Below are 22838 nucleotides of genomic sequence, written 5' to 3'. Positions count from 1 at the left end.
ACTTAAAGATTGCTGTACACCAGCGGAACCCATCCAACTTGAAGGAGCTGGAGCAGTTTTGCCTTGAAGAATGGGCAAAAATCCCAGTGGCTAGATGTGCCAAGCTTATAGAGACATACCCCAAGAGACTTGCAGCTGTAATTGCTGCAAAAGGTGGCTTTACAAAGTATTGACTTTTGGGGGTAAATAGTTATGCAGGCTCAAGTTTTCAGTTTTTTTGTCTTATTTTGTATCTTCAAAGTAGTAGGCATGTTGTGTAAATCAAATGATACAAACCCCCCAAAAATACATTTTCATTCCAGGTTGTAAGGCTACAAAATAGGAAAAATGCCAAGGGGGGTGAATACTTTCGCAAGCCACTGTATATACAGGAAAATAAGCTTAGGCCTAACCCCAGAGATATAGAGATATGCTGGTGGCATGCTACGACACCGACATGCATTTATTTATGTCAGATGGCTACTGCATCTGCTATACAGATATAGACCTACAGAAGAAAGGTCATTCGTTAATTTTCTATCTGAATATGTTGTATAAAGATAAGCATTATATTGTTAGATTATAGGAACAACTCTATTAGGCCTAAAACGTCCTTCCTCACCTCAAATTCAACTGCCAGAGTCAGTGGGAGCGCCGGGGCACACTGCCTTCATATCAAAGGCCTGCAGTAGCTAAAGCTTAATAATAGCCACACCTTCCCCAAACGTTTCTAAACTGTAATAGGATAATATAGAAAGTAAGTTTAGCCATTGTTTATAGGGAAAATACGTGCAGAATGGCAAATGTAAACCAGGGGAAAAAACGCACCAACCCCCCCCCCAAAAAAAAACACACAACCCTCCCCAAAGCAATAAAAAAGGTTTGACAACCCTCCCATATTTTGGACCACCCCTTCCCCAGTCATTTTCAATCTGTCCCTAACAGAGTAAAGAAGATTCCATTTTCATTTGATGATGAGATTTCAGAGGACATCCATGGAAATTGTAGTCATGTGTCATGTCAACTGACTAAATATAATAATTTCTAAATTGATATATTTAATGATTTGTGAATGTAATTAATTAATTATCTGTTCCCTCTCCATCGTTTAATCAGTGTGTGTGATTGACAGGAGAGATGATGAGAGGGGCTGAGTTTTGACCATCATCATTATCAGAGGGGCCTAAGCATGGAAAGAGCTTCTCTGTAAAGGTGCATCCAGTGAAAGAGTAGATATGAGACCTGGCCTCCACATCATAAAAGGAGACCTGACCCTCCTCATAGTCCACAAACACCCCCACCTTCTGGGGCTTCTCTGTCAGGGAGAGGATAGAGTTTAAGGTTCCATTAAGGTACACATTCTCATCCCTTCGCGACACAGTCCAGAGTCCATCCTCAGGTCTCGGTGTGATAATCCCCTTCCTGTCAGTGGACTCTCTGGCCACTCCTAAATTCCATCTAGTCTTACCCTTAACTGTCACCTCATAGTAAAATCTTCCTGAGGAGAAGCCATCCTTTCCAAGGACAAAGCGATGACAATCAAACCTTTTTGGATTGTCAGAAATATTCTGTAGTGTATTTCCATATCTTACTTGTTTCCCATCTTCAGACAGGATGAGACTGGGATGTGCTGTATCAGGTTCCAGAGTCACATCCACTGCATACTGCTGAATCCTCTTCAGTTTGACTCCAGGCAGCTTCTCCATCTCTTTATTCAGTGTCTCCTCCAGCTGAGAGACAGCTCTCCTCACAGTCCCCACAAACAGATCACTGTGAACACTGATCTCAGACCAGCTCTTGGTGGGTGGAGGGTTGCACACTAGGGATAGGAAGCTCTGGAGAAGTTGGAGGTGGTCCTCACTGTGGGAGAGCTGCTTCAGCTCAGTGCTTCTCCTCTTTAGCTCAGTGATTTCCTGCTCCAGTTCTTTAATGAGCCCTTCAGCCTGCCTCTCTACTGCTTTCTGCTTCTCCTCAGTTACCTTAACAAGCTCACCCTTGCTTTTCTTAATGGAGCGCATCAGAGCAGTGAAGACCTGCATACTCTCTGTAATCTATCTCTCTGCACCTCTCTTGCTGAGATCTACTGAGAGTTTGATCCTTTTAACCTTCATCAGTCGCTCCTTGATAATCTGCTGCACTTCTGCCTCAGTTTTCCCCAGCTGAGTCTTCCTCTCTCCACACTCCTCCTCTATAGAGACAGTGTCATGAGTCTTGTGGTCTGCCTCAGTGCAGAACTGACACACACATGTCTGGTCAGTCCTACAGAACATCTCCAGGAGTCTGTCATGCTTCTTACACATCCTGTCTTCTAGGTTCACCACAGGGTCGATCAGTTTGTGTCTCTTTAAGGGTGAGGCTATCTGATGAGGCTCCAGGTGAGTCTCACAGTAAGAGGTCTGACACACCAGGCAGGACTTTAGGGCCTTGCGCTTCATCCCAGTGCAGACGTCACAGGGCACTATTTTAGGTTTGGGAGGGGACCCATCTCTAACTCTATCTCTCATATTTTTAAAATTCTCTATAACTTCTCTGAACGTTGTGTTGACACAAAGCTTAGGTCGTCTGGAGAATTTCTCCTGACACAGTGGACATTGATACAGGTCCTTGCTATTCCAGTACTTAGTGATACAGGCCATGCAGAAGTTGTGTCCACATGAAGTGGTGACTGGCTCAGTGAACACATCCAGACAGATAGAGCACAGGAACTCTCTTCGACTGAGACTGCTGGAGGAAGCCATATCTAGACAGAGAAGGTGGAACTATAAATTATTTCCTGGAATATCAGCTCCCATAGTTTCAGTTCATCAACACACTAACCAATCTTGATTCAAGTTGTTTAACCATACAACATACAGTATAAATTAGTCAAGGTACAAAATAAAGTTAAACATAGGTACTGTAATCGATAAATAAAACAGGAGAATGCAAGAATTCACACAGTAGAATTTATCTTCACCTGCCCTTGTTAATCTCTACTCACCTGTATCTGTGTGTGAAAGAGCATGGGTGCTTTCTCAGATTTTTTGGTACTATATACTGTAGTATTCTTTTTAAAACAGAGACTGCGTAGCTGTCGTAACAGATTTTTCAGAAGAGTTTGAGACAGTTTACTTGTGTGCGCAACACACAGTACGTCTAAACACTTCAGTTTCACTTAAGTAAAGTGATGTTGACGTGCTGCTCCCCACCCAGTGCTGCTCTGTGCTCTGGAAAATAATTAACCCTTCACATGGCTGATCTCTCTCTTCACTCTTGATACATTATTTTACCATTTCAAATCCAACAAGAAGAGAACAATTGAATAAACTGGACTATTCTCATTTGGACTGATCTGGCTAGAAAAGTATGAATAATTAAGATGACTTATGAAATATTGGAACAACTATGAATAATGAATATGTATTATGAAGTGTCAATCTAAGTAACATAATAAAAAGATCCCCATCAAAACACTATAGAGCTGCTTTATAATGAACCTTGGATTGAATACCGATGATATGATACTGATGGTTTGTCGGGACTGCTGGGTTGTACGGTTGGGGCTAGATTGAGTACAGCTCCATCTAGTTTTTGCACCGGGGACAACAGTTGTCGACATCTGTAGCATTTTAGTTAAGCCTAACCATAACCCTTTTCCTAACCTTAACCTCATTCTCCTAACTTGCTACGTTAATTATCCTAACCTGCTACGTTAATTCTCCTAACCTGCTGCGTTAATTCTACTAACCTGCAATGTTCGTTCTTCTAACCTGCTACGTTAATTCTCCTAACCTGCTACGTTAATTCTCCTAACTTGCTACGTTAGTTCTCCTAACCTGCTATGTTAATTATCCTAACCTGCTATGTTCATTCTCCTAACCTGCCACGTTAGTTCTCCTAACTTGCTATGTTAGTTCTCCTAACTTGCTACGATAGTTCTCCTAACCTGCTACGTTAGTTCTCCTATCCAGTTACGTAAGTTATCCTAACCAGCTATGTTAGTTCTCCTAACCGTCTATGTTAGTTTTCCTAACCTGCTACGTTAGTTATCCTATCCAGTTACGTTAGTTCTCCTAACCTGCTACGTTAGTTCTCCTAACCTGCTACGTTAGTTCTCCTAACCTGCTATGTTAGTTCTCCTATCCAGTTACGTTAGTTCTCCTAACCTGCTACGTTAGTTCTCCTAACCTGCTATGTTAGTTCTCCTAACCTGCTACGTTAGTTCTCCTATCCAGTTACGTTAGTTCTCCTAACCTGCTACGTTAGTTCTCCCAACCTGCTACGTTAGTTCTCCTAACCGTCTACGTCAGTTCTCCTAACCTGCTACGTTAGTTCTCCTATCCAGTTACGTTAGTTATAATAATAATATAATAATATAATATGCCATTTAGCAGACGCTTTTATCCAAAGCGACTTACAGTCATGCGTGCATACATTTTTGTGTATGGGTGGTCCCGGGGATCGAACCCACTACCTTGGCGTTACAAGCGCCGTGCTCTACCAGCTGAGCTACAGAGTTCTCCTAACCTGCTACGTTAGTTCTCCTAACCTGCTACGTTAGTTCTCCTAACCTGCTACGTTAGTTCTCCTAACCTGCTACGTTAGTTCTCCTATCCAGTTACGTTAGTTCTCCTAACCTGCTACGTTAGTTCTCCTAACCAGCTATGATAGTTCTCCTAACCAGCTACGTTAGTTCTCCTATCCAGTTACGTTAGTTCTCCTAACCTGCTACAGTGAGGGAAAAAAGTATTTGATCCCCTGCTGATTTTGTACGTTTGCCCACTGACAAAGAAATGATCAGTCTATAAATTTAATGGTAGGTTTATTTGAACAGTGAGAGACAGAATAACAACAGAAAAATCCAGAAAAACGCATGTCAAAAATGTTATAAATTGATTTGCATTTTAATGAGGGAAATAAGTATTTGACCCCCTCTCAATCAGAAAGATTTCTGGCTTCCAGGTGTCTTTTATACAGGTAACGAGCTGAGATTAGGAGCACATTCTTAAAGGGAGTGCTCCTAATCTCAGCTTGTTACCTGTATAAAAGACACCTGTCCACAGAAGCAATCAGTCAATCAGATTCCAAACTCTCCACCATGGCCAAGACCAAAGAGCTCTACAAGGATGTCAGGGACAAGATTGTAGACCTACACAAGGCTGGAATGGGCTACAAGACCATCGCCAAGCAGCTTGGTGAGAAGGTGACAACAGTTGGTGCGATTATTCGCAAATGGAAGAAACACAAAAGAACTGTCAATCTCCCTCGGCCTGGGGCTCCATGCAAGATCTCACCTTGTGGAGTTGCAATGATCATGAGAACGGTGAGGAATCAGCCCAGAACTACACGGGAGGATCTTGTCAATGATCTCAAGGCAGCTGGGACCATAGTCACCAAGAAAACAATTGGTAACACACTACGCCGTGAAGGACTGAAATCCTGCAGCACCCGCAAGGTCCCCCTGCTCAAGAAAGCACATATACAGGCCCGTCTGAAGTTTGCCAATGAACATCTGAATGATTCAGAGAACTGGGTGAAAGTGTTGTGATCAGATGAGACCAAAATCGAGCTCTTTGGCATCAACTCAACTCGCTGTGTTTGGAGGAGGAAGAATGCTGCCTATGACCCCAAGAACACCATCCCCACCGTCAAACATGGAGGTGGAAACATTATGCTTTGGGGGTGTTTTTCTGCTAAGGGGACAGGACAACTTCACCGGATCAAAGGGACGATCTTGGGTGAGAAACTCCTTCCCTCAGCCAGGGCATTGAAAATGGGTCGTGAATGGGTATTCCAGCATGACAATGACCCAAAACACACGGCCAAGGCAACAAAGGAGTGGCTCAAGAAGAAGAACATTAAGGTCCCGGAGTGGCCTAGTCAGTCTCCAGACCTTAATCCCATAGAAAATATGTGGAGGGAGCTGAAGGTCGAGTTGCCAAACGTCAGCCTCGAAACCTTAATGACTTGGAGAAGATCTGCAAAGAGCGGGACAAAATCCCTCCTGAGATGTGTGCAAAACTGGTGGCTACAAGAAACATCTGACCTCTGTGATTCCCAACAAGGGTTTTGCCACCAAGTACTAAGTCATGTTTTGCAGAGGGGTCAAATACTTATTTCCCTCATTAAAATGCAAATCAATTCATAACATTTTTGACATGTGTTTTTCTGGATTTTTTTGTTGTTATTCTGTCTCTCACTGATCAAATCAACCTACCATTAAAATTATAGACTGATCATGTTTTTGTCAGTGGGCAAACGTACAAAATCAGCAGAGGATCAAATACGTTTTTCCCTCACTGTATGTTAGTTCTCCTAACCGTCTATGTTAGTTCTCCTAACCTGCTACGTTAGTTTTCCTAACCCGCTACGCTAGTTCTCCTATCCAGTTACGTTAGTTCTCCTAACCTGCTATGTTAGTTCTCCTAACCTGCTACGTTAGTTCTCCTAACCTGCTACGTTAGTTCTCCTAACCTGCTACGTTAGTTCTCCTATCCAGTTGTGTTAGTTCTCCTAACCAGCTATGTTAGTTCTCCTAACCAGCTATGTTAGTTCTCCTAACCTGCTTTGTTAGTTCTCCTAACCTGCTTTGTTAGTTCTCCTAATCAGCTACGTTAGTTCTCCTAACCTGCTACGTTAGTTCTCCTAACCAGCTATGTTAGTTCTCCTAACCTGCTATGTTAGTTCTCCTAACCTGCTATGTTAGTTCTCCTAACCTGCTACGTTAGTTATCCTAACCTGCTACGTTAGTTATCCTAACCTGCTACGTTAGTTATCCTAAACTGCTACGTTAGTTCTCCTATCCAGTTGCGTTAGTTCTCCTAACCTGCTACGTTAGTTCTCCTAACCAGTTATGTTAGTTCTCCTAACTAGCTATGTTAGTTCTCCTAAACTGCTATGTTAGTTCTCCTAACCTGCTATGTTAGTTCTCCTAACCTGCTATGTTAGTTCTCCTAACCTGCTACGTTAGTTATCCTAACCTGCTACGTTAGTTCTCCTAAACTGCTACGTTAGTTCTCCTATCCAGTTGCGTTAGTTCTCCTAACCGTCTATATTAGTTCTCCTAACCAGTTATGTTAGTTTTCCTAACCTGCTATGTTAGTTCTCCTAACCTGCTACGTTAGTTCTCCTATCCAGTTACGTTAGTCCTCCTAACCAGCTATGTTAGTTCTCCTAACCTGCTACGTTAGTTCTCCTATCCAGTTACGTTAGTTTTCCTAACCTGCTACGTTAGTTCTCCTATCCAGTTACGTTAGTTCTCCTAACCTGCTACGTTAGTTCTCCTATCCAGTTACGTTAGTTCTCCTAACCTGCTACGTTAGTTCTCCTAACCTGCTACGTTAGTTCTCCTAATCAGCTACGTTAGTTCTCCTAATCAGCTACGTTAGTTCTCCTAACCAGCTACGTTAGTTCTCCTAACCAGCTATGTTAGTTCTCCTAACCAGCTATGTTAGTTCTCCTAACCAGCTATGTTAGTTCTCCTAACCTGCTTTGTTAGTTCTCCTAATCAGCTACGTTAGTTCTCCTAACCTGCTACGTTAGTTCTCCTAACCTGCTATGTTAGTTCTCCTAACCTGCTATGTTAGTTCTCCTAACCTGCTATGTTAGTTCTCCTAATCAGCTATGTTAGTTCTTGTAACCTGCTACGTTAGTTATCCTAACCTGCTACGTTAGTTCTCCTAAACTGCTACGTTAGTTCTCCTAACCGTCTATGTTAGCTCCGCCTCATAGCCAAACCAAACGTGATTGGTTGGATGAAAACAGTAGGCAAAGTTTAGGTGTAGAGACAGAAAAATGTATTGTCTTACAGGAGAAGGTTGGAGGTGGGCGTTACATGGAGGTTGTGACTTGCAAGGTTCCCAGTTCAAGTCCCCATTCCAACCTTACCCAACATTCTTAACTTATCACATTTCTAATCTACTAGCTTTATACGTTTCTAAACTTCTAACTGAACAGCTTTAAATATGTAAACAAACAAGCCTGGTGCCCTCCCCCCTGCTGGCACACTGGATAAAGATCAGGTCACAGGTTCAAATCTTGCCCATGAACAGTCTAATAAAATATCTGAATTACGGCCCAGATTCAATCAGTTCAGTGTTAACCTGCAATCAAATCAAATCAAATCAAATCAAATTTTATTGGTCACATGCGCCGAATACAACAAGTGCAGACATTACAGTGAAATGCTTACTTACAGCCCTTAACCAACAGTGCGTTTATTTTAAACAAAAAAAGTAAGAATAAAACAACAACAAAAAAAAAAAAAAAAAAAAAAGTGTTGAGAAAAACAAAGAGCAGAAGTAAAATAAAGTGACAGTAGGGAGGCTATATATACAGGGGGGTAACGGTGCAGAGTCAATGTGCGGGGGGCACCGGCTAGTTGAGGTAGTTGAGGTAATATGTACATGTGGGTAGAGTTAAAGTGACTATGCATAAATACTTAACAGAGTAGCAGCAGCGTAAAAAGGATGGGGTGGGGGGCAGTGCAAATAGTCCGGGTAGCCATGATTAGCTGTTCAGGAGTCTTATGGCTTGTGGGTAGAAGCTGTTGAGAAGTCTTTTGGACCTAGACTTGGCACTCCGGTACCGCTTGCCGTGCGGTAGCAGAGAGAACAGTCTATGACTAGGGTGGCTGGAGTCTTTGACAATTTTGAGGGCCTTCCTCTGACACCGCCTGGTATAGAGGTCTTGGATGGCAGGGAGCTTTGCCCCAGTGATGTACTGGGCCGTACGCACTACCCTCTGTAGTGCCTTGCGGTCAGAGGCCAAGCAGTTGCCATACCAGGCGGTGATGCAACCAGTCAGGATGCTCTCGATGGTGCAGCTGTAGAATTTTTTGAGGATCTGAGGACCCATGCCAAATCTTTTTAGTCTCCTGAGGGGGAATAGGCTTTGTCGTGCCCTCTTCACGACTGTCTTGGTGTGCTTGGACCATGATAGTTCGTTGGTGATGTGGACACCAAGGAACTTGAAGCTCTCAACCTGTTCCACTACAGCCCCGTCGATGAGAATGGGGGCGTGCTCAGTCCTCTTTTTTTCCTGTAGTCCACAATCATCTCCTTTGTCTTGGTCACGTTGAGGGAGAGGTTGTTGTCCTGGCACCACACGGCCAGATCTCTGACCTCCTCCCCTATAGGCTGTCTCATCGTTGTCGGTGATCAGGCCTACCACTGTTGTGTCGTCGGCAAACTTAATGATGGTGTTGGAGTCGTGCCTGGCCATGCAGTCATGGGTGAACAGAGAGTACAGGAGGGGGACTGAGCACGCACCCCTGAGGGGCCCCCCGTGTTGAGGATCAGTGTGGCAGATGTGTTGTTACCTACCCTTACCACCTGGGGGCGGCCCGTCAGGAAGTCCAGGATCCAGTTGCAGAGGGAGGTGTTTAGTCCCAGGATCCTTAGCTTAGTGATGAGCTTAGAGGGCACTATGGTGTTGAATGCTGAGCTGTAGTCAATGAATAGCATTCTCACGTAGGTGTTCCTCTTGTCCAGGTGGGAAAGGGCAGTGTGGAGTGCGATAGAGATTGCATCATCTGTGGATCTGTTGGGGCGGTATGCAAATTGGAGTGGGTCTAGGGTTTCTGGGATTATGCTGTTGATGTGAGCCATGACCAGTCTTTCAAAGCACTTCATGGCTACAGACGTCAGTGCCACGGGTCGGTAGTCATTTAGGCAGGTTATCTTAGAGTTCTTGGGCACGGGGACTATGGTGGTCTGCTTGAAACATGTTGGTATTACAGACTCGGTCAGGGACATGTTGAAAATGTCAGTGAAGACACTTGCCAGTTGGTCAGCACATGCTCGGAGTACACGCCCTGGTAATCCGTCTGGCCCAGCGGCCTTGTGAATGTTGACTTGCTTAAAAGTCTTACTCACATCGGCTACGGAGAGCGTGATCACATAGTCGTCCGGAACAGCTGGTGCTCTCATGCATGCTTCAGTGTTGCTTGCCTCGAAGCGAGCATAGAAGTGGTTTAGCTCGTCTGGTAGGCTTGTGTCACTGGGCAGCTCGCGGCTGTGCTTCCCTTTGTAGTCTGTAATAGTTTTCAAGCCCTGCCACATCCGACGAGCGTCAGAGCCAGTGTAGTATGATTCAATCTTAGACCTGTATTGACTCTTTGCCTGTTTGATGGTTCGTCGGAGGTCATAGCGGGATTTCTTATAAGCTTCCGGGTTAGAGTCCCGTTCCTTGAAAGCGGCAGCTCTACCCTTTAGCTCAGTGCGGATGTTGCCTGTAATCCATGGCTTCTGGTTGGGGTATGTACGTACGGTCACTGTGGGGACGACATCATCGATGCACTTATTGATGAAGCCAGTGACTGATGTGGTGTACTCCTCAATGCTGTCTGAAGAATCCCGGAACATGTTCCAGTCTGTGCTAGCAAAACAGTCCTGTAGCTTGGCATCTGCGTCATCTGACCACTTTTTTATTAACCGAATCACTGGTGCTTCCTGCTTCAGTTTTTGCTTATAAGCAGGAATCAGGAGGATAGAGTTATGGTCAGATTTGCCAAATGGAGGGCGAGGGAGAGCTTTGTATGCGTCTCTGTGTGTGGAGTAAAGGTGGTCTAGAGTTTTTTTCCTCTGGTTGCACATTTGACATGCTGGTAGAAATTAGGTAGAACGGATTTAAGTTTCCCTGCATTAAAGTCCCCGGCCACTAGGAGCGCTGCATCTGGATGAGCGTTTTCCTGTTGATTAATGGCCTTGTACAACTCATTCAGTGCAATCTTAATGCCAGCATTGGTTTGTGGTGGTAAATAGACAGCTATGAAAAATATAGCTGAAAACTCTCTTGGTAAATAGTGTGGTCTACAGCTTATCATAAGATACTCTACCTCAGGCGAGCAAAACCTCGAGACTTCCTTAGTATTTGATTTTGTACACCAGCTGTTGTTTACAAATATACAGAGACCGCCACCCTTTGTCTTACCGGAGCCAGCCGTTCTGTCCTGCCGATGTAGCGTGTAGCCTGCTAGCTGAATGGTATCATTGTTGTCGTTCAGCCACGACTCCGTGAAACATAAGATATTACAGTTTTTAATGTCCCGTTGGTAGGATAACCGTAATCTTAAATCGTCAATTTTATTCTCAAAAGATTGAACGTTGGCTAATAGTATTGATGGGAGAGGCAGTTTACTGCGCTCGCCGTCGGATCCTCATAAGGCACCCCGACCTACGTCCACGATATCTCCGTCTCTTCCTCAGGCGAATGACGGGGATCTGGGCCTTGCCGGGTGTCTGTAGAATATCCTTCGCGTCCGACTCGTTGAAGAAAAAGTCTTCGTCCAATGCGAGGTGAGTAATCGCTGTCCTGATATCCAGAAGCTCTTTTTGGTTATAAGAGACGATGGCATAAACATTATGTACAAAATAAATTACAAATAACGCGGAAAAACACACATAATAGTACAATTGGTTAGAGGGCTGTAAAACGGCAGCCATCTTCTCCGGCGCTGTTTGTTTAATTAGAAATAATAACACAATAATAATGTTTGAGTATTTTACTGTTGATAATACCCCAAATTACTGTATAAATTAGTTTTCCATTACAGTGTACCTCTGCTTTGTCTAACAGGTGAGCAGAAGATCCCTGTTATCAGTGAAACCAGGAATATGGTTGACCTCCAGGAACACACAGGAGACAACGGATACCGGGAGAAGATCAAGGGGTGGCAGCAAACACTATCGGAACGTTGTCACCAATGGTTACATGGGTGAGTCACGCTTCACGGCACTTCAAATGAGAAGCAACGTGTTCTTTTTTAATGGTTGTTCTGTTCATCATACAGTGATTTATTTCATACACCAGATTGCACAACAAATTACGTTTCTCTTCTATATACAGTTGGTGATTCTGTTGGATCAATAAAAAAAATTAAAACCTGACCTTTTCAAACTACGGTTTCTAATGATGAGAAAATCTAAAATTTGCCACACATTTACAGGATTTGACCCAAGTGGGGACTATGTGTACACTAAGGCGAGCCCTTACGGAGCTGAGGAGTTGCTTCCCATGGTGGACGAGAGTGACCAGAGCTATGAGAGAGCGGTCATCATCAAGAACAAACATTCTGGGAGGTTCTTGGCTATCCAAAATGGCTGCTTTGTTGGACTAACATTGTACACTGAAGACTGTAAATGGTACTTAGAAAAAGGAGTACATTGAAAGCAAAAAAGATTCAAGTGAAAATAAAAGCCAACTTGTTCAAAATATGTTTTTGTGTGAATATTCTTCTTTCAAAAATTATGGGAGTTCTATTGATGGGAATATTTACAACAGAAATTAATGAAGGAAGTTTTAATTTTATTATTTTAGATTTTTTACTAGAATCTTTTCCTCTTGAGGATCTCCGGTTTCCAGTTGATTGGGTGGCTTTCTTCAGTCTGAAAGAAAAAACAATACCACCCTAGTCAGAAACAAGAACTTATGAAGCACTCAAAGTAATACTTATTCAGTTTCATTAGCTTAGCAGTATTTTTAGTGACTTTGTCATTTTCACTGTTTGAAGAAACATCCACTTTGTATGAGGTTGTAAATACAAAATCCACATCTCAAAACAACAAAAACCTGTGTAGATATAGAGCACAGGACAAAAGTATATCTTACCGCGGTGTCGTCCTCTTTGTACACCTTGATGGTCTTGTCGGCCTCGGCCGTGATCAGCCTGCTCTCTGAGTGGTCGAACATGCAGGCGAAGATTCCCGATTCGCTGTCCAGCGAGCCGGGCTGCACGGCAGCGTGGATACGCTGGAAGTTGTAGCCTGTCCGCCAGTCCCACAGGTGAATGGTGCCGTTGTCAGCTAACAGAGACAATAAAAAGCCGTAAGGATTAGCTGTATCTAGATCAAGACATCGGAATAGATAGACAGCAATGTCTAGGTCCTAGCCGTTTATAGGATTTCCTATTACTTAGCCCTTCAATATCTTTGCTTCCAGCCTCTGCAGTTATTACTTTTTGTTTGTTGCCCATCCTTAGTAGTGCACCTTCGAAGCAACAATTCCCTTCAGAGTCATTCAATGTACTACGAATTGAAAGAATCTGACCCAATCATCATGACAGAGGCTCAAAACTGTCTATTTCAATAGCAACATATATACACAAGGTCTGTTGGAAAAAGTGAAGGACGTTTTCATACCTCCTGATACCAGCACGCCGTCTGAGTTGACCGCCATTGCGTTGATGATGGCGTTGTGTCCAGAGAGGTTCTGGATGAAGTTGCCGTCGGGGAACGTCCACTGCTTGATGTTGTCGGCAGAGCCAGAGGCTAAGGTATACCTGTAACGTGCAGCCAACGTGTCATAATACAAACGCAATTAGCAATCCTATCATTAACTACAATTAGATAATAGAAGTTGACTAACTTGGGTGTAACATATGCATCATCATTAACAACATAGCAGGAATTTACGTACTGTCTGGGATGTAGGGCCAGTGCTCTGACAGACTTCTTGTGGTTGGTGAGTGTGGCTCTGGTCTTCCCAGCTATCAGATCCCATAGCCTGATGGTGGAGTCGTGGCTCCCTGGAACGGAAAGAGCGGGGTTGTGTTCAGAAGATCACAATGTAGCAAAACGTTTTGAAACTAACAATAAAACACTGTTCTTATTGGACAAGTTCAAGTGGTATCTCCTATTTTCTCCCTACTGAACATGAACCAGGAGAAAAGGTCAAAATTCAAAAATTCGGATTTCTCCTCGCGCCAGCTCATAATAAAAAGTTCAAGATGACAAGCCATTGATTCTACTTTGGAGTGAGTCAACTACCCAATATATGAACACAGCAAGGCAAAGGAGGTGCAACGTATCCGTGTCCGTACCTGTGATGATCTGAGGTTCGGCGGCCTGGCATCTGACTGTGGCCACTGTGTTGGTGTGTCCGGACAGGGTGTGCACGTTGGCTTTGCTCCTGATATCCCACACCTATAGACACAGAAATGTCATATTGAACTCTCAATACACTCCAAAATGTTCCACAGAAATAATGTTTTTCAAAGTCAAGACAACTGGTCATTAGCAAGACTTACCCTGGCTGTGGCATCTCGACTGCATGTGACCAGCACGTCGATGGTTGGGTGCAGGTCCAAGTCGTACACGGCGCTGAGGTGGCCGTGGTAGTGCCTAATCACCTAAAAAACGACAACAACATAATTGGAAAAACAATACGCCATTGAAACACGTGAAGTAGAGCAGAAATGAGTGGGCGTAACTATACTAAATACTTAACTACCGTATTTTCCGCACTATAAGGCGCACCGGAGTATAAGCCGCAGCAGCTAAATTGAATGATGTGTACATATATAAACCGCACTGGACTATAAGCCGCAGGTGTTTTAATGTTTAATTACCATATGTAAGGGTTCGTGCACAGAGGGGATTGTCGGGAAAGAGACAAACTGTCTTGCTCTCGTTCTGTCTCTCGTACCACTCTCGGTTCCACTTTTACTTTTGCGCGCTACCTGTCTCACTCTTTTCCGGCCTCCAGCTTTTCCTGCTGGAGCCCGCCGCTTAAAGGTGGGGGGCACGGACCGGTCATAGAGCCCATAGAGTTAAAGTTGGTGGACTGTAACCTGTAAAATCCATAGATTTAGGAGGTCTTCTAGTGGCCGTTAGCTGTAAAAATCCATTGATTAGCCGCACCGTTATATAAGCCGCAGGGTCGAAAAATGGGGAAAAAGGCACAGCTTATAGTCCGAAAATTACGGTAAATAATAAATGGGACAACAGCAGTGCATTGAAACACATCAGATAAAGTAAAGCAGAAATGAAAGGGTACTAGTACAGTACCTTGTTGTACTCCAGATCCCAGCACTTGACCTGCTTGTCTTCACCGCAGGAGAACAGGTAGGGGCTCCGGGTGCTCACGGCCACGCCGCGCACCGTGCTGATGTGTCCCGTTAAAGAGAGCTTTAGCTTACCACTGGCCAGGTCCCAGATCTGTCAGGAGAATGAGAAGCAATGGGGATTTAACGTCACGGTCAAATTTATAGCTGATCCCAGATCTATTATGAGATACATGACTAAATGCCACCATTTGACAGACATTGAATAGATCAAATGGGTGCCCCAATATCCTTATGATGTCACTTCTTATAAAAGCTGCAATGTGTAACTTTTTGGGCGACCCAATCAAATGCACATAGAAATCTGAGTTATAGATCTGTCATTCTCAATGAAAGCAAGTCGAAGAAGCGGCATATATGTTCTATGTGCGCTATTTCTTATGTTTCGTTTGTGTGTCTGTGTTTCGGTTTTGTACACAAGCTTAAAACAGCTGAAAAAACAATATTTTGGGTTATGGAAAATATATTTCACCGCGGTTTAGGTGGTACAATGATTCTCTGCACTACACATGCTTGTTTTGTCACAAACTGAAATTAGACGAACTATCAGAATTTTTGCAAACAGGAAATGTGATTACTACATAGTGCACCTTTTTTCTACTGTTTAGAAGTTACAGATCTCTCGGTCTCGCTCTGTACTCACCTTAATGGTTCTGTCTCCAGCGCCGGTGACAAACCACTGGTTGCCGGGTTCTACGGCAATTGACCTCACCCAGCCCAGATGACCACTGATGACCTGGAAGGGATAAAGCAAACCTGTATCAGCTACCACACAAAACAGGGAGCAAGTCAACACCCCTGAAGGTATCTTAACATCATAGGCCCTACATAAAGATATTCTATGATTATTGTAGTACATTCGAAGAGATAAAGTTTGTGCACAATGTAGAGGAAATTCAGGAACCCTAGATATGACAAAATGATGTCCTTACCCGAAAGAGCTTCCATGGCGCGTGCCACTGGGGCTTGGGCATAGTGGGGGCTTTTCTGGCCACGAGGGAAGAGTTTTTGGTGCCGCCTCCTTCCAGAAGAGACTAGAAAGAGGACAGAAAGGGATTTATTATTCGTAGTGGTAGTATTATATCATACGAGACTGTTGTCACGTTAGTGGAATGTTGGTGCAGAAATGCATGTGAAGTGTTACAAGACGCAAAAAGGTGTGTAGCAATAACACTAAGTATCAGAGAGCGTTACCCACCATAGCATGTGAGTGAGGAGCATGAGACCTCTCTGCCCCCCCTGCGTGTCGGTGAATGTCCCCGACACTGGCTGCTGTACGACTGGCGTCCAGCCTGCAATTACACAAAAAACTAAATGGATGCCGGATGGTCTCAAAGTGCACTCTTCTAAGATAGGCAACCCCGATTAGGGTCTCGTGTTGCTTGGATACAATAACCCTTTGATTATTTCTCTAACATCTGGGGTCTGTACAAGAGGTTGTAGTGTTACAGTATTGTGTCAAAAAGATGAATGTCTGACGTGAACTATTGCATTATGTCTGTTGTCTTTTCCCTTCAACACATCTACTGTGCATCATCTGAAGTAAGTACCTGGCTTGTGATGGTGGCAGGGCAAGAGCCATGGCATGAACTCCCCCCTCACTGGGGTTCCTATGAATCTGAGTGTCCACCGTCAGAGCCACCCCTGAGGATGACAATACACAGCATTATAAAAGTGACGTAGCACCCCTGAGGACACCATATGAATAAATGTCGTTTTACATGCAACAGTAGTGTTGCTTGGTGTACTGGGGTTAGACCACAGGGAGGGTTATCCAAGTCTGGTCCTGGAGAGATACTGGGTGTGCAGGGTTTTGTTCCAGACCATTATTTATCACACTAGATTCAAATAATCATGATCTTCTGCCATGATTTGCTGAATCAGGTGTGTTAGGATAGGGCTGGAACGAAAGCCTGCACCCCCAGTACCTCTCCAGGACCACAGTAAGGGAACCCTACCGTAAGACTGTTTTAATTACCAGGTGCAGAGGGGTATGCGTGGGTCCCAGTGATCAAGTACTCTGGATCATCACCTGGAAGGCCAGAGGGTTATAATGAGAAATACTTGGGAGGTTTTGAACTTGTAACAGTTTTAAAGTGCTCATTCATTGCCCATGAAATCAATAATGATTTGTCAATGATTGATGTTGACGTGATGGCATTCTTACCAGGTTGGGCATTGTTCTGATTGCTATGTATGTTGGATCCCAGTGGTCTGTCCTTGCCCTCTTTCAGAACGGGCATGTGTAGAACGGCACTGTAGTCTGCCCTTAGCTTCGCTGCCATCTTCACCTTGTGACTACGAATGGAAACACTAGTTAACTCAATTGAACATATCAATTGAACATATCAGAGCCTGAAAGTAGGGCTGGGTGATATGGCCTAAAAATCATATCTTGATATTTTCAAACGTATAGGTGATTAACAATATATATAAACTTGTAGTTAAAAAAAAAAGCTTTGTTGTACAATTAAAAGGTAAAATACACTACATTTCAAACAATCAGCAATAATCTAATGTATTCAGCGCTTGTGAAATTATTCAGAGGCTAAATATAAGCCTTCCACAATCATACGACCCTCTAATGATTACAGTATTTTATCAAAATAGTGTTACCTGCTTTTTTTTGGCTTGCAATGATCACTGATCTGGCTTTCAAGTCTGTCTATGAAAATGCCCTTTTTGTTACAAATTTAACCAGAACCATGCACAATGTACATTCACTAACAATGGCCAACTTCTTGTAGCAGGCATTATAGAAAATGAACACAGGTCTCATAAACAATCTCTCAAGCACAAGCCCAAGTGCTAGTGAGTAGCCAGCTAATCATCATATTTACGGTCTAGCCAACTTGGATCTATTTGCTAGATAACAAGGTAGAACAGTTGAATTGTTATAAACACAACCTTCTGTCCGTCTCCAACTGTTTGAACAGCATGCTAGCCTGTCCACTTAGTTCAGATGTTGAAATCAAGTGGCATACCTTATTTCTCAGAATGAGTTGCCAATTCCTTATATAATTTTTTTTTTTTTTACTCTTTGTACATTTATAAAACACAAACTAGACAGCTAGTGTAATAGTCAGTGGCTAAAATACTGCTAGTGGTACCGCAATGTTGCGCGTGACAGAAACTGAGCATTCATTTTCCAGAATCAATTTTCAATTATACTCCCGTTGTAATAGGGTCTGCTCTTTGCACAACTTGAGCAGTTGACACATAAAAAAGGTATAGTTAGAAAGTCCTCCTCTATTACAGTAAGATAATGTCTCAATGTGTTTCAGTGTCCATATGAGCGATTCTGTTGGACCAAACCTCAAATACAAATAGCGAGTTGAAACCGCTTGTTGTCAGAGAGGAAGAAGTGATCTTTCATCTTTGTTGTTCTGAGTGGCAGGGGAGGAGCTTGGTGTGTGTGGGGGGGCTTGTTGTGGGGGGGAGGGGCTTGCTGTGTGTGTGAATGGGAAGGCACACCTTCACAGCAGAAAGAGCGAAGGAGACGAGACCAAAAGACAACATGAGAACAAGTGGACATAAACACTTATAAAACAAACAAAAAATAGATGATTGCGATACAGGCATTTGGAATACCGTGCTAAAACATACATTGAAATTAATTACATATATCGCCCAACCCTACTGGAAAACCTTAGTCATTTCAGAGACTGAGCCTCTGTCCTGAATATAGCCAGAATAGATTCAGACCCTACGCTTGCTTACAGCTGCACTGGGGTCTAACAGGCTTCCTGTTTAGATTAAGACACCGCAGGCGTGGCGCGAAATATGGCTTAGAAAACATACCTCGTTCCAGGGATGAGAAATGCGCTGTACTCTGAATTGTCCCATTATCCCAACTGTTACACCAAGAAGTTTGAACGACTGCTGTAGCAGAACCCACAGCAGCCATTTTGGAAGGGCAATGTCAGCCAATCAGCTCCTTTGTTGTTCAATGTGACGTGCCACTCCATAATGGCTGCATGGCTACTGCTAGCTAGCTTGAAGATGAAAACGGCAGTTCACTTAAAAACGAGTCGTTCACTCTTCTCGATGGAACAGAGTGTAACTCACATACTTACACTGACACCCCAGAACACACACTTGTTTTCACTAACTCTCCTATGTGCACACAGTGGACACTACCCACACCCCAACACATACATACACACACTACGTACGCCCACACACACACATAACATGCGCACACATGTATACTGACACCACACACTTTCACACTCACCACATACACTGCTGCTACTGTCTATTATCTATCCTTTTGCCTAGTCCCTCCCTAAATGTACATAGCTACCTCAATCACCTTGTATCCCTGCACATTCGACTCGGTACTGGTACTCCCTGTATATAGCCATGTTATATTTACTCGTTATTCACTGTGTATTTATTCCTCGTGTTACTATTTCTATTATGTTTTTTATCTTAAACTCTGCATTTTTGGAAAATGACCTATAAGTAAGCATTTCACTACACCTGTTGTTTACGAAGCATGTAACAAATAATATTGTATTTTATTTGATAATGGGACAATTCAGAGTACAACGAATTTCTCATCCCTGGATGGAGGTAGGTTTCCCGAGCCTTATCTCGCGCTGGGTCCCAGTGTCTTAATCTAAAGAGGAAGCCTGTCCAACCCGAGTGGTGCTGTAAGCAAGTGTATGGTTGGAAACTATTATGTCTATCCTGAACACACAGACAGACTGGACCAACACACCCCCACCCAGCTTCTCTTTATCTCACACAACGACACAGAAACGAGTAGTTAGATGGCAGAATAAAGACAGCATATATCCAAAACATGAGTACCTTGTTTCATCCAAGGAGACTGGTTTGGCATGGTCAGCTACAAACATATCATGAGTCCTCTTGAGGGACCTGAACACGAGCGTGTGCACAGAGTGCTTCTGCACATCCTGAAAAATGAAATACACGGAAATATTACTTTCGAATTTTTTAATTGCTAGCTACCTAGCTACATATTCATGATGCATGGTAGCTAGCCAAGTATATATCAACTCCACGATACCACATCCGCGGATGTAACTTACTTGGGCTAGATGTATATATACATACAGCTGATCTAACTAATATTAATTTTCCAAATTGAATACTTTCAAGTGTGCTTCAAATAGGCCAGGCATAACTTAACGTTGCTAGCTAGCTATCATGCTAACGTTAGCTACTGGCGCGTAAGCTACACCTGTTGTTATTTCAGCTTTACTGGCATAAAGATGCACGAAATAGCACATACCTCAGTCATTTCTGATGTTATTTAGCCAGATAGCTTGACTATCTATAAAAACTTTAGATAAAACAGATGTAGAAATGTAGCTAGATCCAGCTTGCTAAACAAACGCAGATGCTGTTTAGATGCACCGGAGGTAAACAACCAAATTCACGTGTTCATTTCCGGGTCAATTTTTCCCCATATAGCTGACGGTAAACGCCACCCTATGGCCACATCAGTAACTTGTATGATTTAAGGATTAATTATGCTGTGCTGCTGAACCCTACACAATAACAATTCAGTGCTTATTTATAGTTTATATAATGCCAGCTTTTAATTCAAGATAGACAAGCTATGATGACTATCCTGGCAAAAACTGCTATTTTATTTTTTGGGGGGTTTCAGACAGTTCAAAGTGTCTATTTGGATTTCATCCTGACCTTATGTTCTGAATATGTCAATACTGCATTTTGAAAACCTCTGGAAAAAATGGCACTCGGACCATGTTTGCCAAGCAAAGTACATAGATTAATATTTGTCTAATAGTCTAAATTCTAAATTACCCCCATTCATAGTCTAAATTCTAAATTACCCCCATTCAAGACCCACATCTGCATTCTGCAATTTTCAATGTGTATTTCGATCACAATCAAGAACAAACAAAAATCTCTTAATCTCAACTGTAGATTTTAGTCTGTTTGTGTTATTTCCCTGCTGTCCAATGCTTCAAAAATACGATTAAGCATATTGCAGCTAACATATTTTACTCAATATGAGTAACTGCCTTACAAGTATGGAATGTCTGTCAGAGACGTGGACTTCTAATCAACCAACATCGATACTACATTCCCAAAGGGATGAATGAAAGTTTTCCCTGATCCTACTTTCCATCTACTGGATGGAAAAGTGATAGTCAATTGATGACAGTTGCTGTTGTTTAACCTTACTTCAGAGATAGTAGCCTGTAGTACAGTAGTATGTTATTAAATACATTAATTTACTCATTTTGAATTTTGGATGACCCCATAAAAATGCTGATAGGAAAATGTAATGTATGTTGGGTAATATTGACATAATGAGTGGTCACATAGGGGACCTGCGCAATGTACAAACAAAGACAAATAAACACCCACACATAGCCTAATACCAGTCAGCAGAAACCAACGCATCGACCCACAAACACACACCCACCCAGACACGCAAACGTGCACACACACGCACACAAGGCCTTTCTGAGATCCCTATGATTAGACGGGAGAAAGAGAGAGAGCGAGAGAGAGAGTATTTTTGGTCATAGTGTCAAATCTACCAAATAACATCCAAACATGGTTTTGTCCATGCAGTCTAGTAGATCACGTGACAACAATTACAAATGTTGTTCTCAAAGCATGTGTGGAGAACATTTGTCTTGAAAATGCCACACACCAATGGGACAACAACAGTATGGGTTGTAATTCCTGTACTGTTGGTATTGTAGGAAATAAAGGATTGACTGAGCCTTATGTTCAGGTACAGTGGGGGAAAAAAGTATTTAGTCAGCCACCAATTGTGCAAGTTCTCCCACTTAAAAAGATGAGAGAGGCCTGTATTTTCATCATAGGTACATGTCAACTAAGACAGACAAATTGAGGGGAAAAAATCCAGAAAATCACATTGTAAGATTTTTTATGAATTTATTTGCAAATTATGGTGGAAAATAAGTATTTGGTCACCTACAAACAAGCAAGATTTCTGGCTCTCACAGACCTGTAACTTCTTCTTTAAGAGGCTCCTCTGTCCTCCACTCGTTACCTGTATTAATGGCACCTGTTTGAACTTGTTATCAGTATAAAAGACACCTGTCCACAACCTCAAACAGACACTCCAAACTCCACTATGGCCAAGACCAAAGAACTGTCAAAGGACACCAGAAACAAAATTGTAGACCTGCCAGGCTGGGAAGACTGAATCTGCAATAGGTAAGCAGCTTGGTTTGAAGAAATCAACTGTGGGAGCAATTATTAGGAAATGGAAGACATACAAGACCACTGATAATCTCCCTCGATCTGGGGCTCCACGCAAGATCTCACCCCGTGGGGTCAAAATGATCACAAGAACGGTGAGCAAAAATCCCAGAACCACACGGGGGGACCTAGTGAATGACCTGCAGAGAGCTGGGACCAAAGTAACAAAGCCTACCATCAGTAAAACACTACGCCGCCAGGGACTAAAATCCTGCAGTGCCAGACGTGTCCCCCTGCTTAAGCCAGTACATGTCCAGGCCCGTCGGAAGTTTGCTAGAGTGCATTTGGATGATCCAGAAGAGGATTGGGAGAATGTCATATGGTCAGATGAAACCAAAATATAACTTTTTGGTAAAAACTCAACTCGTCGTGTTTGGAGGACAAAGAATGCTGAGTTGCATCCAAAGAACACCGTACCTACTGTGAAGCATGGGGGTGGAAACATCATGCTTTGGGGCTGTTTTTCTGCAAAGGGACCAGGACGACTGATCCGTGTAAAGGAAAGAATGAATGGGGCCATGTATCGTGAGATTTTGAGTGAAAACCTCCTTCCATCAGCAAGGGCATTGAAGATGAAACGTGGCTGGGTCTTTCAGCATGACAATGATCCCAAACACACCGTCCGGGCAACGAAGGGGTGGCTCTTCGTAAGAAGCATTTCAAGGTCCTGGAGTGGCCTAGCCAGTCTCCAGATCTCAACCCCATAGAAAATCTTTGGAGGGAGTTGAAAGTCCGTGTTGCCCAGCGACAGCCCCAAAACATCACTGCTCTAGAGGAGATCTGCATGGAGGAATGG

General features: G+C 43.2%; 2 protein-coding genes across 2 annotated transcripts; both read right to left on the bottom strand.

The window, feature by feature from the left end:
* Nucleotides 1-1051: 1051 nt before the first annotated feature.
* Nucleotides 1052-2717, bottom strand: LOC123484120 (E3 ubiquitin-protein ligase TRIM39-like). The gene is made up of 2 exons (XM_045214139.1): nt 2421-2717; nt 1052-1955 (listed from the first exon to the last, which is right to left on the bottom strand). Exons 1-2 carry the CDS (start codon nt 2715-2717, stop codon nt 1092-1094), a joined length of 1161 nt encoding a protein of 386 aa, XP_045070074.1. The 3' UTR covers nt 1052-1091.
* Nucleotides 2718-11446: 8729 nt separating this feature from the next.
* Nucleotides 11447-21620, bottom strand: plrg1 (pleiotropic regulator 1). Its single transcript, XM_045214136.1, has 15 exons — nt 20064-21620; nt 19619-19725; nt 16968-17098; nt 16779-16832; nt 16351-16444; nt 15999-16092; nt 15733-15834; nt 15444-15536; nt 14745-14894; nt 13985-14086; nt 13778-13880; nt 13375-13483; nt 13098-13237; nt 12568-12761; nt 11447-12344 (listed from the first exon to the last, which is right to left on the bottom strand). Exons 1-15 carry the CDS (start codon nt 20070-20072, stop codon nt 12285-12287), a joined length of 1542 nt encoding a protein of 513 aa, XP_045070071.1. The 5' UTR covers nt 20073-21620; the 3' UTR covers nt 11447-12284.
* Between the last annotated feature and the right edge of the window lie 1218 nt (nt 21621-22838).

Source organism: Coregonus clupeaformis, unplaced genomic scaffold (genome assembly GCF_020615455.1).
Source record: "Coregonus clupeaformis isolate EN_2021a unplaced genomic scaffold, ASM2061545v1 scaf0201, whole genome shotgun sequence".
Taxonomy (NCBI): Eukaryota; Metazoa; Chordata; class Actinopteri; order Salmoniformes; family Salmonidae; genus Coregonus; species Coregonus clupeaformis.
This window is presented reverse-complemented; position numbering and strand designations above follow the sequence as displayed.

Excerpts from the sequence above, each read along its gene's own strand:
- LOC123484120 (XM_045214139.1), bottom strand. The coding sequence starts at position 2,717 with ATGGCTTCCTCCAGCAGTCTCAGTCGAAGAGAGTTCCTGTGCTCTATC. Across the intron at positions 1,956-2,420 it reads TAGTGCCCTGTGACGTCTGC|ACTGAGGAGAAGCAGAAAGC; the intron begins ACTGGGATGAAG and ends CTTGTTAAGGTA.
- plrg1 (XM_045214136.1), bottom strand. Across the intron at positions 16,093-16,350 it reads CTGCCACCATCACAAGCCAG|GCTGGACGCCAGTCGTACAG; the intron begins GTACTTACTTCA and ends GTGTAATTGCAG. Across the intron at positions 15,835-15,998 it reads CTCCTCACTCACATGCTATG|TCTCTTCTGGAAGGAGGCGG; the intron begins GTGGGTAACGCT and ends TCCTCTTTCTAG.